The sequence below is a fragment of the Temnothorax americanus genome, unplaced genomic scaffold (genome assembly GCF_048541705.1).
Source record: "Temnothorax americanus isolate GAGA-0224 unplaced genomic scaffold, ASM4854170v1 Scaffold55, whole genome shotgun sequence".
In the NCBI taxonomy this organism is placed as follows: domain Eukaryota; kingdom Metazoa; phylum Arthropoda; class Insecta; order Hymenoptera; family Formicidae; genus Temnothorax; species Temnothorax americanus.
The window spans coordinates 174136-188328 of NW_027509705.1; the positions used below are offsets into that span (position 1 = coordinate 174136).

General features: G+C 34.4%; 1 protein-coding gene across 10 annotated transcripts in view; it reads left to right on the forward strand.

Moving 5' to 3' along the window:
• The window catches only part of LOC143904672 (F-BAR domain only protein 2), a 36756-nt gene that overhangs the window by 15029 nt on the left and 7534 nt on the right, over nucleotides 1-14193 (forward strand). For 2 of the 10 annotated variants that reach the window (XR_013259014.1, XR_013259013.1), the window contains exons 6-13: nucleotides 933-1049; nucleotides 5254-5353; nucleotides 6546-6807; nucleotides 8716-8986; nucleotides 9412-9892; nucleotides 9965-10181; nucleotides 10302-10650; nucleotides 12215-12335. Coding sequence is in view for 8 of the 10 variants with exons in the window: in XM_077419484.1 (XP_077275610.1) it covers nucleotides 933-1049; nucleotides 5254-5353; nucleotides 6546-6807; nucleotides 8716-8986; nucleotides 9412-9892; nucleotides 9965-10181; nucleotides 10302-10650; nucleotides 12215-12285 (1868 nt within the window). In the remaining 2 variants the exon portion in view is untranslated. Of the gene's footprint in view, nucleotides 1-932; nucleotides 1050-5253; nucleotides 5354-6545; nucleotides 6808-8715; nucleotides 8987-9411; nucleotides 9893-9964; nucleotides 10182-10301; nucleotides 10651-12214; nucleotides 13771-14193 lie in introns of those variants that run through there. The other 8 variants (XM_077419487.1, XM_077419490.1, XM_077419488.1 and 5 more) reach the window with 6 other exon arrangements.

Here is a 14193-nt window from a genome sequence, read left to right on the forward strand (position 1 = left end):
ATATGTTTCTTCCCATTTCTTGTAACATTTTTACATTACGTTGATACTTTCACATCTTTATGTTTTTACACGAAAAGCAGATATGCTTTTGATCGTTTCCGACGAAATTAATTTTGTTATTATCTACAGTGAGTATTCATAAAATAAGTATCGGCATAACATTGCATATGTCTGGGTAGGCTTGTTCTGCCGTTTTTAATTTTATATTTGTTAGTACCACATCATTGATCACATTTATACACTTGCCCAATTGAATTGCAGCACTCGATCACAGATATATCAATTCGAATACGATGCGCAGTACGATTTTTATCGATTTATTTATGCTTATGTGGTTGTTGTGTCATATACTTGCTTCTGCGTAACGATCTAACATTAGGTGGAGGATGACGTATAGAGTACCATTGTGTTCCAGGGGGTTTGTTTTTTTATTTCAATTTGGTTGCTAATTATACTTTTACATACAATATATTACAAATTATCCTTATACGTATATTAGGGATACATTACTTTGCTCACTCATTGAGCACAAAAAGTAAACAAATGAACAAATGACTTGGTTTGCGCGGTTAATTGTCATGTGTTGGCGAAAAATTTATTATGACTATATTTTTACATTTCTTTATGCAGTTACATATTTAATCCTGCCTCCGATTTTTGCGTCTTTATGCAGCTGCTTTTGTGTGTCAAGTATTACTACAATTACATGTCCAGATGCGAAAATATACGTGGACAGAGGTATTATGTGGTCATTTAAAATATTCTCATCCCTCTGGAACGCTTTGAAATGCCACTGAAAGTGCAAAGGTCTTTAAAATTTGAATCGGTACAACTAACGGTACATAATACTGTGACACGGAGCAAGAGAAAGAAAAGGGTCATCAGTTGACGGGGAGGTATTCAAGACGTGAGAATGATGAGTGTTGTTTCAGACAAACAGAAGCAAGCAGGGTCGTCTGGTTCGGCACCTGCCACCCCTCAAGGAAACAACCTGTCTCCTGCTGTTCCACCTCCCAGCATCTCCAGGAACCCTCTCAGAGGATCTAAATGTAACAATTTACATTTTATTCCTGTACCCCGTTCTACCATTCTCTACCCTCTCACTTTGTTGTTAGAATAAAACATACAACATACATTAGAGATTACTGATACTGACGTTAATTGCCGAGTACATTGATAAAATAATCAACTTTGTACTTGATTCTCGCTGATATGGCGTACCATTAACGATTATCGCGCTTCTGTTCGTACAGAGTTTCTACTTATCTCTTTTTCTTCCTTTTATTAAAGATATTTAAAGAGTACGAAACGTAAAATAACTTTGCACACAATTTTTCACCTGTTGCTTTAATTGTCACATTTTTAATTTGATGATCTTACTCGGACAATCTATCATATGTTGGCTCGAATATGAATGGTCAGTTATTAATTTGAAAATGTTAATCATAAATATTGTCGCATACATTCTCAGATAAACTTATTCTGTTATTTTACGATCCGTAAATTAAAAGATATTTTCTTTTATTAACTTGTAATAGTATCAGTCTTATTCGAGCATTTCCCACGTAGATCTTTATATCTATAATGTTTCTCTATCGGTTGTTCTCTCTTTATGGTACTCGGTAACAATGACATTACTTCCTTTTAAATATCTCGTATATTTTATGGTCATGACGTAATATGGTGAAATAAATTATCTACTGACTTATAGTGGTTGCGCGTATTATGATTCCTCCACTGTGCTCACTTTTAGAACAGCAATGTACGTATACTAACATTCGTCCAAACGCTTTAAATTAATGTTACAAATATATCTTTCGTTAAACAAATTAATTATACATACATCTTAATGTAACATTAATTTCTGCTTCACGTATAACGCCCATGCAAAATATTTCTTCACTTTGATTTGTTTCTGCGTTTGAGGTGGACCGAGGATCGAAAAGATAATTTCGAATGAAGGAAGAAATATTTTTTATTTGCTATATTTTACTAACATATTGGAAGACGCTTGTATAGAACGTAGGCATATCTAGCATTAGAAATGTATGGGAGTCTAATTACTTTCATAAAGTTTCACCTATAAATTGTTTTTCTAACAATCCTCTCTGTGGGAACATTATCCGATTATGGCGATGTACAATATTTGCATCAGTTATCTTACACAACCACGATAAGAAGATCTATAAAATTTTTATATATTTATGCAATTTTGACAATACTGTATTACCGAGTGCATTCGATTCATTATTATCAACATTCGATAAAACTTCAAACATCTGTATATATCTATATATATTTTTTTTAATTGCGGAAGATTAAAGATTAAATAACGCCCTGTTGTTCATATATATTTCAACAGATGTGTTTAACACAACATTATTTTTGTCTTTCCCCCCGTTTGACTTTTTTTGTCTTAGAAAATCAATAATAGATACATGGACGGGTTATACAATATAGCAAGACGTACAATTCATATTTCTAACTTCTTTACACGTCATAAGTGATCCAAATGCTAACACGTACCACTAATGAATACGTCCCGAATAGATTTACAATTACACGGATTGCGGCGTATAATTCTGTTTCTAAAGTTTATTGTGTAACATCGGTGCAGTGTGAAATAAAAAAAGGGTGCAAATTACAAACTTGCACATTGCTTCCTCATTATTACAGCTCGCTACCATTGCTCCTATTTTATTTCGCTTATAAAGCTTCTTGAGGAAGCTTTTATTTTATTTAATGTATAATTATTAGTATTAATTTTTTTGGCTTCCTCATAGAGGAAGTTTTGTGAGCAAAGGGTTCTACTTGCACACTTAAAAACTATAAAGAAGCAATGTGTAATTTCTCAATATTTGCGGAAGTTAGAGCAAATTTACCGAAATTTCTATAACTTCAGAACTAATCAACCAAATCATAAGGATGTATCATCGGTACAGTCTTAGATGTATAGGACATAATTTTCAAAGCGCTACCAAGTGGATAAAAATTTGTAATAATATTCTTTTAGTCTTCCTGATGTGCTACAAAAAAAGTAGAAACGAATCCACTAAACGGTTGCTGAGATATAACGATTTTAATTCACTGATTTTACAAATAGATCGATATCTCAAAATTTGCGGAAATTAAAGCATAAACAAACATTTCTGCAAATTCAAAATTTTATTAAAAAAGAACCCCTTGATTATTAGCAATTTTTATTAATTCTATTATATTCTTCAGTTTTTTCTACCTCTATTTCATATATAATTCGTTAAGATTTGGTTGATTAGTTCTGGAGTTATAGAAATTTCGGTAAATTTGGCACATACATACATACATACACACACACACACACACACACACACACACACACACACACACACACACACACACACACACATACATACATACATACATACATTTTTAAAAACTGCAATTTTTCGACGTTTTAGAACATTCTAAACACATTCAGAAAAACGAAAAAAAAAATTTTTTTACGAAAACAAAGCTTCCTCTATGAGGAAGCAAAAAGAGAGAAGTATGACTAAACTAAAGGGAGTTGGACTTGAATAATGTTGAGATACAAGAGTGGGGTTGGCTACTGACGGGGCCTCAGGTGAGCCGTTTTTATGAAATTTCTAATTTGCATGGGGCTCACATGTGTTCATACCTTTACATTTATTTTCCAAGTGCAGGAATATTTTTCTCTCTTTTCCAATAGCGTGATAATATTCTGAAGGCAACTATTATCCCGAGCTATGTTTTCATCGATGACGATCATTTCCGTAGCATCTGCAGAATTCACGTTTTTTTCAATTGGTAGATTACGTTCTTATAGAACATTTCTTTCTTTTTCGATTGTTCTTCTAAACACTTGCCTATTTAATATCCGAGACTGTTTTTGCATGCAACGTTATAGATTGGTTTGCAGAGGACACGACCGTCCTATGTGTACAATCTTCCTAAGAGAGGCGTGCATAAGAATGTGCAAATGCATTTATTATAGTGTTAATGTAGGTTTAGTAATTGTTAGAAAAACAATTTAAGAAGAGAGTAGACGATGCAGAGACTGTAGGAATTTTGATGGTGATGGTGCGTGGGATATCTTCATATTTCTACTAACGCGACGTGCTTCACTTCTCTCTCTCTCTCTCTCTCTCTCTCTCTCTCTCTCTCTCTCTCTCTCTCTCTCTCTTTCACTACTGAATTTTCTGTATACTTCACTTTTTTATTCATCTGCATTCTTTATTTGACGTAGGTATTCACTTATGTTAGTCATTGTTTTACAAAGTGCTGACATGCGTTTCTTTGAAAAGCGAAACTTACCAAAAACATTAGAAATTTGTTAGATTGACAAATTCATATTCATGATTAATTCGTTAGAAATAATGCTATGAATTCTTTATAACGATTTAAATTAAGGTAAAAATGATTCTAATATTGGCGCAATAAGTACGTCTTCGTAAGGAAACTCGTGTCTGCATCATCAGAAAATGTGGAAGTTAATTAATTAATTAGAAATGCATACAAGAATGTTATAGTTATTAATACGACGTACGTCGATTTGTTTTGTATTAGATGTTGTTTGATCATGTTGCGCTGATCATGTTTCGATCACTTGGAAAGTAAATTCTTCAATTTTCATTTCTCATTAGATTTCTATAATTATATATCGTGTACCGCTCATCCAAGTATTACGAATGTTGAAACCAAGTATAATGATTCGTATTTATTTTTTTTTATACAAGCAGTAGCAGTTCTTGTTCAAATTATACACTGTATATTCGATTAGATATACATATATTCGTGTAGATAGTATAATGCAACTATATAGTTTTTATGCCTTTTTTCATTTTATTTCTACGTAGTTTAGTTGTGTTATTAGTAGAAATGCCATCAATATCTTAGGATACATTTTTAATGTTAACATCGGATTTTTTTTATTATATTTTCGTGGTACTAATATCAAATCATATAAATATTTTATTTTCTTTTGTATAAAATTTTCTATTTGCATAATAGCAAAAGATAAAAGTAGATGTTAAAACTTATTTCTAACAATAAGTGTACATTATTCATAGATATTTGAGTGTAGTGGATTTAACAAGAATTTAGAACATTAATTCCGCAGATAGAGATGAATTCATAATTTGGTGTAACCGTAAGACTATAATTCGCATAAAGTATACGTTTAATAAGTAGCTAGTGCATATATCACAGTACATATACCGTCCTATTGTCTACATTTGGGGTGTCCACGACCAACAGGGTTCCTACGCAGTAGGAGAGAAAAGCGAAAGGAGAAGAAGGCGAAGAAGAAGAAGGACTTCGTGGACACGAGCAGCAACAAAGAAGAAAAGTTTGACCTGTCAGTACATGCATGCACAGCAGACCTAGTGCACATAGAGTCAGTTTCACAACCAGCAGACAAAGTCTATCTTATTCTAAAAGAGAGATGCACACATCTAAGATTTTAACGTTCATTAAATATACTTTTGCTGGATGTGAATCTCAGACTTGGAATGATTCGTTGTTGGATATTCTATTTGTTTGTCTAAGATACTGCATATTATAATTTTTTATCAATTATTATCAATCACAAATATACGGGATAGATCAAACATTTGGAACATGAGTCTGCAAATGCTTTTTTTTCATATTACAGATGTACATTATTGGATGCTAAAGTTCAAATAAACTGTCGAGTATAGGATAATTTGGAAGTTGCTGATACTCTAAGTATCTAACTGTTATTTTGTAAGTTCAGACGATCAACGTTTCGAAAACATATTACTGATCCATGAAACCAGCTAAATTATTGGTCCTTTTTATATTTATTTTGATAAATACATGGATATTCCTTTTGCACTATGTAGTGATAAGAATAACTAGTTTCTTCTGTGGAATGTTTAACTTCTTTCATTCTGTTCAACGATTATATGCAAAATAATAGCTATTTAATTTCAGTAATTTCCTAATTGTCACTTTATATGTGTAAATATTACTTGATGTCGCTCGAATGATAGCATAATCTAGACAATGGAAAATACCGAATAACGATAAGATGTGCAATTTTAATCTTTATTACCATAGATATAATAATCTCTCCTATTCCAGTTTGTTTCGTCAATGTTTACCCAAAGCAGACTCTTTATATTTGTTTGCCTTTAGATATGTTGATTTGTATATAATAATGTGTACAATATTAAGCAACAATGAAAAACGAAACAATCTTTACCAGTTGTCAAGCTGTTTTTTTTTGTCTCAGTAAAGTCGTATTGAATTTCTGTTAAAATTCACGTCCATATTTGAAGATTAGAAGACTACAAAAATTGGGGAAAAAAGCATTTATGGATCCATATACATTTATTTATCAATGCAATCGAGAATACTTGATACCCATTAAATTCAGTTATCTCACGTATCACGCCTATAAGCGCAACAATTTTATTATTTTATCACGCTTCTAGCATGAAAAAGTTTTTATTGTGTAATGCACTGGGCCTGCTGAAACTTACAAAAGTATATTATCTTAAATGATTTTGTTATGAACGTAATAGGGAGGACAAGGAAGACAGCAGGAAGTCAGAAACGCCGACGCCGGAGGTGGACGAAGACGGTTTTTGTATTAGACCGAAGCCGGATCCGTGGGAAAATGAAAAGGGGTTCTATTCCAGTTCTGATACTGATTCAGAGGATGAAAGGGAACGTAAAATTCGAGTGGAAATAAAGCCTCTCAGCAATGGCGGTGCACCCATGAGCGCTAGCGTGGACGAATTGAGGGCGACAGTGGAAAATTTATCTTTATCACCTGCACCAACAGTGAGTTATTTTTTCTATTCTGGAAAATCACGTATCTTGCGTATTATACATCGCGACTCACGGTCGCGAGACCAAAATAATAGACGTTATTCCGTAACTTAGAAGAAGGCAAAAGTAAATGTTTAGGCACACACTTGTTGTCATACGATTTTATATTTGAGTCGTGAAATAACATTGATATAACATTGGTATAAAGTCAAAAACTGATTGTGAGATATATACTATAACAATACCTTTATTTGAATATTACACATTGTAAATGTATATATATCTAGTATCATATGCAGAATATATTTATGTCATTACAATATAAAACGACGTGATACAATTGAGAATGAATTTTCACTGAAAAAAGCAAGTTAAAAATGTGAAAGATATATAAATATATAATAATATATACACAATAACAATATGATCTCGCTCAACTAAGCAAAACAGCTAAATAATCAAAAACGGCCAAATTTCGAGCAATTAAAGAATGTTGCAAATATATTTGTTCTGAAGAAGGCCAAGTAAGGCTCGAAACGTTAACATGATTGTATATTTTTATCGAAGTTATTAAATATATTTTCAACATCCTTTAATTGCTCGAAATTTGGCCGTTTTTGATTATTTAATAAAGTATATACACAGTTTGTCCCGAAAGTTCCCAGAATAATTTGATAAAAATCAGGTTTCAGATATAGAAAAATTTTTCAGTTTTCAACATGATCCTTTTTCTGTTCTATATATATATATATATATATATATATACACACATCTTAGATCTATTTCAGAAGCCTCTGAAAGGCTTTGGAAAAGTCCTATTCTGAAACGGTTTTTAGATGTTTTGTCACTACAGCCTGGATCTTTTTCATAGAATTATAAAATGCATAATAAATTCCTTTTATGAAGATTTTTACCTTGGGGAAACAAAAAATCAGCCGGTCAGGTGGATACGGGACATGAATGATTATAGACACTTTACGTTTAACTATAAAAACTGATTGACAACCGTCAACATGTGACTGGGAGCATTGTCTCGCTCCATTCGTTAAAATATGACAAAGGTAACGATACGTCTGACAAAAGTGACGATTTTTCGCTAACAATGAAACAGGTCTGAATAAGAAAATTTTCCGTAATTACCAATAGCGTGTAGTGTGTAGTACATAATATATACGTGTCTAAACTCCAATAGATAGCGTTATTAGTATATTTTATAAAAAATTTTTCTAGGAATTTCCCGGACAAGCTATATATAATATTATTATAATATTATAATGTACAAACAAAAAATACTATATATACATACAGTATAGTAATACTATAGTTTTAAAAAATAATATATAACATTATATATCTATTTATTCACAGAGAGAATTTTCTCTTAGAGTTTACCCTGAAAATCATGGTAGTTGTGGGACAACATATATTACGAAGAATTTTATGCGAGCTATTCTGATTAACATCTATTATAATAAAAAATATTAATATCTATTACAATAAAATATAAAATATATTTGATTAATTTTACTAAAATATATAGTAAAATTTCAATAATGTTTCAAAAATTACCAAGCTGCTTGGTAATGTGTATCACGTTGTTTGTTAAATATCTTTTCTATATTTCAAAAATTTCTTGGTTGCCAAGTTGTTCCAAGTTTGTAGTGAATTTAACGGTAAAATATAAAAATTATAACAAAACATTCTTTCTGTGTTGATTTCTCGATCTTCTTTAAATGATTTTAAATCAAAACAACATTTTCCTTACAAAAACATTATCGATATTGTATTTTGTAACCTGCTCTTTCACGAGAAATTTCTTTCTTGATCGTATTATAATTTTCGAAATGCAGTATATGTGTCATTAGAAGAAAATAATACGATGTCACGTCGGTTTTCTGACGATATGTCATGTTCGAACAGGGACGTAGAGGATCGAATACCGATTCCGATCATCACATGAAAAGGTCTCAGTCAGTGTCACAGCAATTAGGAGGTAAGCCAAGCTCAGATTTACTTGGCCTAAACTTGTTCAATCCTAGCAGTACGCCGTCGAGCGCATCAACACCGACCGGTAGCCACCCTTATGCCCCGCTGCAGAGCCCACCGCCACTTTCCACATCGCCGACTCCGTCGCAGCCGCTGCCGCCACAATCCGCACCGCCTACACACTCTCATACCCGATTCCCAATAGGTAAACCCTATCAATGAGTTTATCCGTTTGCCGGATGGCAGGAAGATACAAATTTACTAACAAGTCACCATCGAGGGTGCGAATAAATTAAATTTTGCGAAACTTGTGACACCAAACGGCGGCTAAACTTATTTATTATGATACGTATACGTGCGAAAAAAGAAATACTAAGGTATGAGTCACGAATATCATACATAAGAAATTATATCGTTTGACATCTAACGTCATCCAACATAATTGCAGTAATAGATAATTAATATCGCGTAGTATCTGGTAGCTGTCGATTTTTACAATTGCTGTTATAGCTAAACTCGGTATAGCGATGTATGTAAATTGAAACAGGTTTTTCATTCGTATGCGAAATTAGGAACAAGAGGAGGCAAGAGTTTATAAAAAAGAATTAACATGATTTTTTCTCGTTTTAGATGGGGATTTATTTTCGGAAGTTGGAGACATCACGCCGGCCTTACCGCCCAAGCAGTCCGCGTCCTCGACGCCGACGGGATCGATCGTGATACCCAGACCGCCGTCGCGCCGAGGAGAAGGTCCGTCGCCGCGCGGCAGAATGTCACCCGCAACGATATCCCGCGCCGACAGCGTCGCTAGCCTAGAATTTCGTACCGCTGGTGTAGGCGTGGGTTCCTCGCGAGGACCGTCCCCACTCACGATCGGCCTAGCTGACACCATCCCGCTAGCGGTGGCGTTCCACGAGATAGTGCATTCCTACTTCCGCGGCACGGACGAGACCCGCTGCCAGGTGAAGCTGAGCGGTGACATGATGCTCTCGTTTCCGGCCGGTATCGTCACGGTCCTGGCGAACAATCCCAGTCCTGCCAAGCTAACCTTCCGCGTGAGGAACACCAACAGGCTGGAGAGGCTGTTGCCGAACAGCCAGCTCATCAGCATGTAAGTCATTTTGGTCTAATCGCCGATCTTTAAATCGAGAGAAGGCAGCTTGATGAAAAGAGATGCTTCTAGGGACGCAACTCAGACTACCGTCGATAGTACAATCTTCGAATTCAACATGAGTGCCTTAACTATGTTGCTACGGCGGCAAGCTGAACAGAATCCCTCGGCCTCGTATTTCAATGTGGACATTCTCAAGTACCAGATCAAAGGCAAAGAAGGCGCCGGTTCGTGCCCTTTTCAATTGGTCGCATATTGGAAATGTGAAACGACCCATACCGATCTCAAGGTACCCGGCCATCCCTATTATCTCATTAAGAAATAGTATGAGAAACTTAAAGCGACAATTTCATCTCTTTATCTCGCTTGATGTGGCAGCCATTACAAATTCGATTGTTTTCGATTCTAGATCGATTATAAATACAACAGTCGCGCTATGGCCTCGCCGAGCCCTTTGTTGAATCTCCATGTTGCGGCGCCCATCGACGGCGGTTTCAAGTCGCTCAACAGCAAACCGCCGGCACAGTGGCTCCCCGATACGAATCGCGTACTATGGAAATTCACGGAGATTTCGCAGCACAGCGAGGGTAACGGAGTCGGATCTCTGAAAGCGCGAGTCGAACTCGAACACGGCCCAGGCAATCAGGGCACGATATTCACTCAATTCAATTGCGAAGGGACCACATTGTCGGGTGTCGAATTTGAGCTTATAGGCTCTGGATACCGATTGAGCTTGGTGAAGCGAAAATTTGTGTCCGGTACGTTAATCAGATAATCAGGCATCCTTCAATGCATTCTTCACTGCATGATTCACGCAAAAGAGTAAAAAGGGGCCTTTTCATGCTGACGCTCGACGCTTGATTTGGGCGTCAAAACTGGTCACGTGACCAACTTCATCGGTAAGAAGGCGAAATAGCATCAAATATGCGAGCGTCGAAACAAGCAATTGATTGAAACGAGCGTCAAGCGTCAAAGCTGAACACAGTTGAGCTTTTGCGTCGAGCGTCAGCATGAAAAGGCCCCTTAAAAAACCAACGAAAACTTTCCTGTTTTCAAAACCAACTGATTTGTGCGAAATATGCTGAAACACATCGTTTGTTTTTAAAGACGATGTATTATTATGATAAATTCAATCATGCTGTTTCATCCCTTTGTGGTAGCTACTCCTTCAAAAATTTTTTTTATACGGGGTCCTTTGGTTTTCAAGTGTTTTTCAAGAAATTGCATTTGGAAATTTTTAGTATTAAAATAGAAAATTTGAAATAGATTTGATTGAATTACTTGCAAGATTTTTTATTTTTCTCCATTAAATATTTTTTTAGGAACACTTAAAAAGTAAAATTTATACCACGCGAATTTCACGCGAGATCTACATAAAAAAATAAAGGATGAATACCGTAAAGTAACATCGGAAATGTCTTAAAATGTCAGCAACATTTTTTAATAGTCACTTTCTTATTGTATGGAGATTAATGGAGAATATTTTGAACATTTCCTAAAGTGAATTTTTCTGTAAATCACGAATATATTGTTGAGCCATGTAACCAATCAAATTTTCAACTTTTTTAAGAATGTTTAGTTTTATACGTTCATAAATATTATTCCTTTTTTATTATGTGCTAATGACACGTTTCTCTTATAGTGCAGTATTTAATTTATTTTATTCTGTGTATTTATTACAAAATAACAGCTATTTAACTTCCTGATTGTTATTCTGTATCTTGTTCCAACAATGATACTATTTTTATAAAACCGCTTAAAAATTGCTTAAAAAATTGCCAAAAGTTAAACTTAATAATTGTCCTAATTTAAAGTTTAAACATTGAATTTCCTAAAAAAATGTTTTTGTAAAGGAGTTTTAACCCTCGGAGAACACACCTATTTTTTCATTCACGGAGAACACTGGGTCAATGTGGCCCTACACACACTTTGATCGTCTACCATTTTAAATTGACGAGTGCGATCAGCTTGAAAAAATTTCCAGATGTACTTGGAACACACATTGTTAAATCACTTTATATAAATAAAAAGTGCCGTTGGAATTATTTACATGTTTTAAAAAATTCAAAAAAAAAAATATTTTTTTGAAAAACGTATTTACGAAAAAAAATTTTTATTTTATTTTTAATATTTGTGGCTAAAAATTTACGTGTATATTCATAAAAACGATAAAACTCGAGGTAAGGGTCAAATTGACCCTGTGTGTTCTCCGAGGGTTAATGCCCTTTCCTGTACTATTTATTTATTAATGAAAAGAAAAAAGATTGTCGATAACCATAATTCTCGTGACTTGACTAGTTATCGAAGGTTGAATTGTTTCAGGAAAATATATATGCGACGGGGACTCGGATTCGCGTTCGAGATACGCTGCGCCGCCATCTAATGCAGATTGACGACTTCCAGAATGGGCGCCTCAATGGGAGAGCCAGCCCATTTAATATTGGTACTTGCTTAATCATTCACTGCCCATATCACGACTATCGATCGTTCATATTCCGATTACGCGTGGAGAAGCTTGTTGGATACCAAAGTGTGCATCAGCCGAAGATCAAACGGATCTTTTTATAAAAATCGTGTACTGTGAAACGTAGATAGTGGAAAAGGCGTCTTATAGCCGAAATGATATGCCTTTTCCAAATGAATCGAACTTGATCCATATTCTCTCTGCGCGTTCAATGCCGAACGTTTCAAGTCTTCATTTGTATTAAGCCATACTATATTTTATCTCGACGGAAACATACAATTACATACAGTTAGGAAATTTAGGTGTAAGACGACACGTTCGACGCTAAATGCGCTGATATTAAGTGCAAGTCGATCATTTGTGACTTTGCGATTAGAAAGAATAGATAGCAACAAAAATTTAACTTGATGCAAGATGCGCTACGACAAATATGCATTCTATGTGTTTTATATATATATATATATATATATATATATATAACTCGTATATTTTTTAATTTTTTATATATTTCCCGCATATTAGGGTACTACCGTACTAAACTAATAATAATACTACTGTTTTAACGAAGTTTCTACGATAGAACGCAGTAAACATGCGAGCAGTCTTTCGTCGAACGAGAGAGATTCTCACACGAAGATCTTTGGTGTCCAGCATACTCTCCGACACGATAACTTCCGCCATTTCACAATTTCTCTCTCTACATAATCAAAATACGTCGCGATTTTTTTTTAATCCTCTCTTGAAACAATGTACAACTCTTTATTTTATTGTTGCGTTCTGCGTTATTTTAATGCAATATGTTAGCATTATGTATTATTATATGTTATATAACTGGCGCGGAAAGAAAAAAAAATATAAACGACATATAAATGCCGATTAAGTATATGTATGTTTAGCATTTATACTTTGGAAAGAAGGGTTATATTGCTTTGCGCGTGACGCGCAAGCTTTTCGACGAAGAGATTCTGGCACGTACGCCAATTTTTAGTTTTATTTCTATGCGCGCGAAGATAATATTAAATAATAGCTGTATAATAAGACGTGAGTAAAAACTGTTTCTCCGGTGGAAATAACGAGACGAGCGAGGAGCGATAGCGGGAGGAATAGAAATAAAGAGTTTGAATCAACGATACTTTTTTAAACGTTAGCACATGTTGGATGCGAGACGAATCAAATACGATTCTGTATTTTTGAACGTTTAAATGTTAAAACACAATTTTCGACATCGATAACAGGATCCTAGCTTTAGGTATTAGCTAACGGCGAACGTCGAGGGTCGTTTATCTAAATGTTTCAAACTGAGATTCTTAGTATTATACGTAAAATGCTGAAAGTTTCGTACCTATTGCGATTGTGGCGCGTTCCGTTTTCGCCTGTAAGAACGTATTCTCGTTATAGTTATATAATACTTGTTCACACGTCACATTCATTACTTTATACAAATTGATTAATTTAATTTACAAATTACGAGGTATCACGAACTAACGTTAAGGTATTTTATACAAAAACATTGAGTCTCAACAAGTAAGTCAATTTCCGGAAGGCATTATTCAACGGGTGATTTATTGTATCAAGTTTACTTTGGCATTGATCAATTATCAATTAATCGGAAATTAATTGTGACAATCGCGAATGTTCCGAACTGAATTGATTTGACAGATTTAATTCGTGTATAGGATATATATTACAATCATATTTTCAAAAAAAGAATGACAGTTGATTGTAATAATAATCTTATTATCGTGTGCAATATACAATTGGTTTCAAAAACAATTTTGTTTTCTCTAAACATATCTTTAGATTATCTATTACGGTGCAATTTAACCCATTAAAAGCC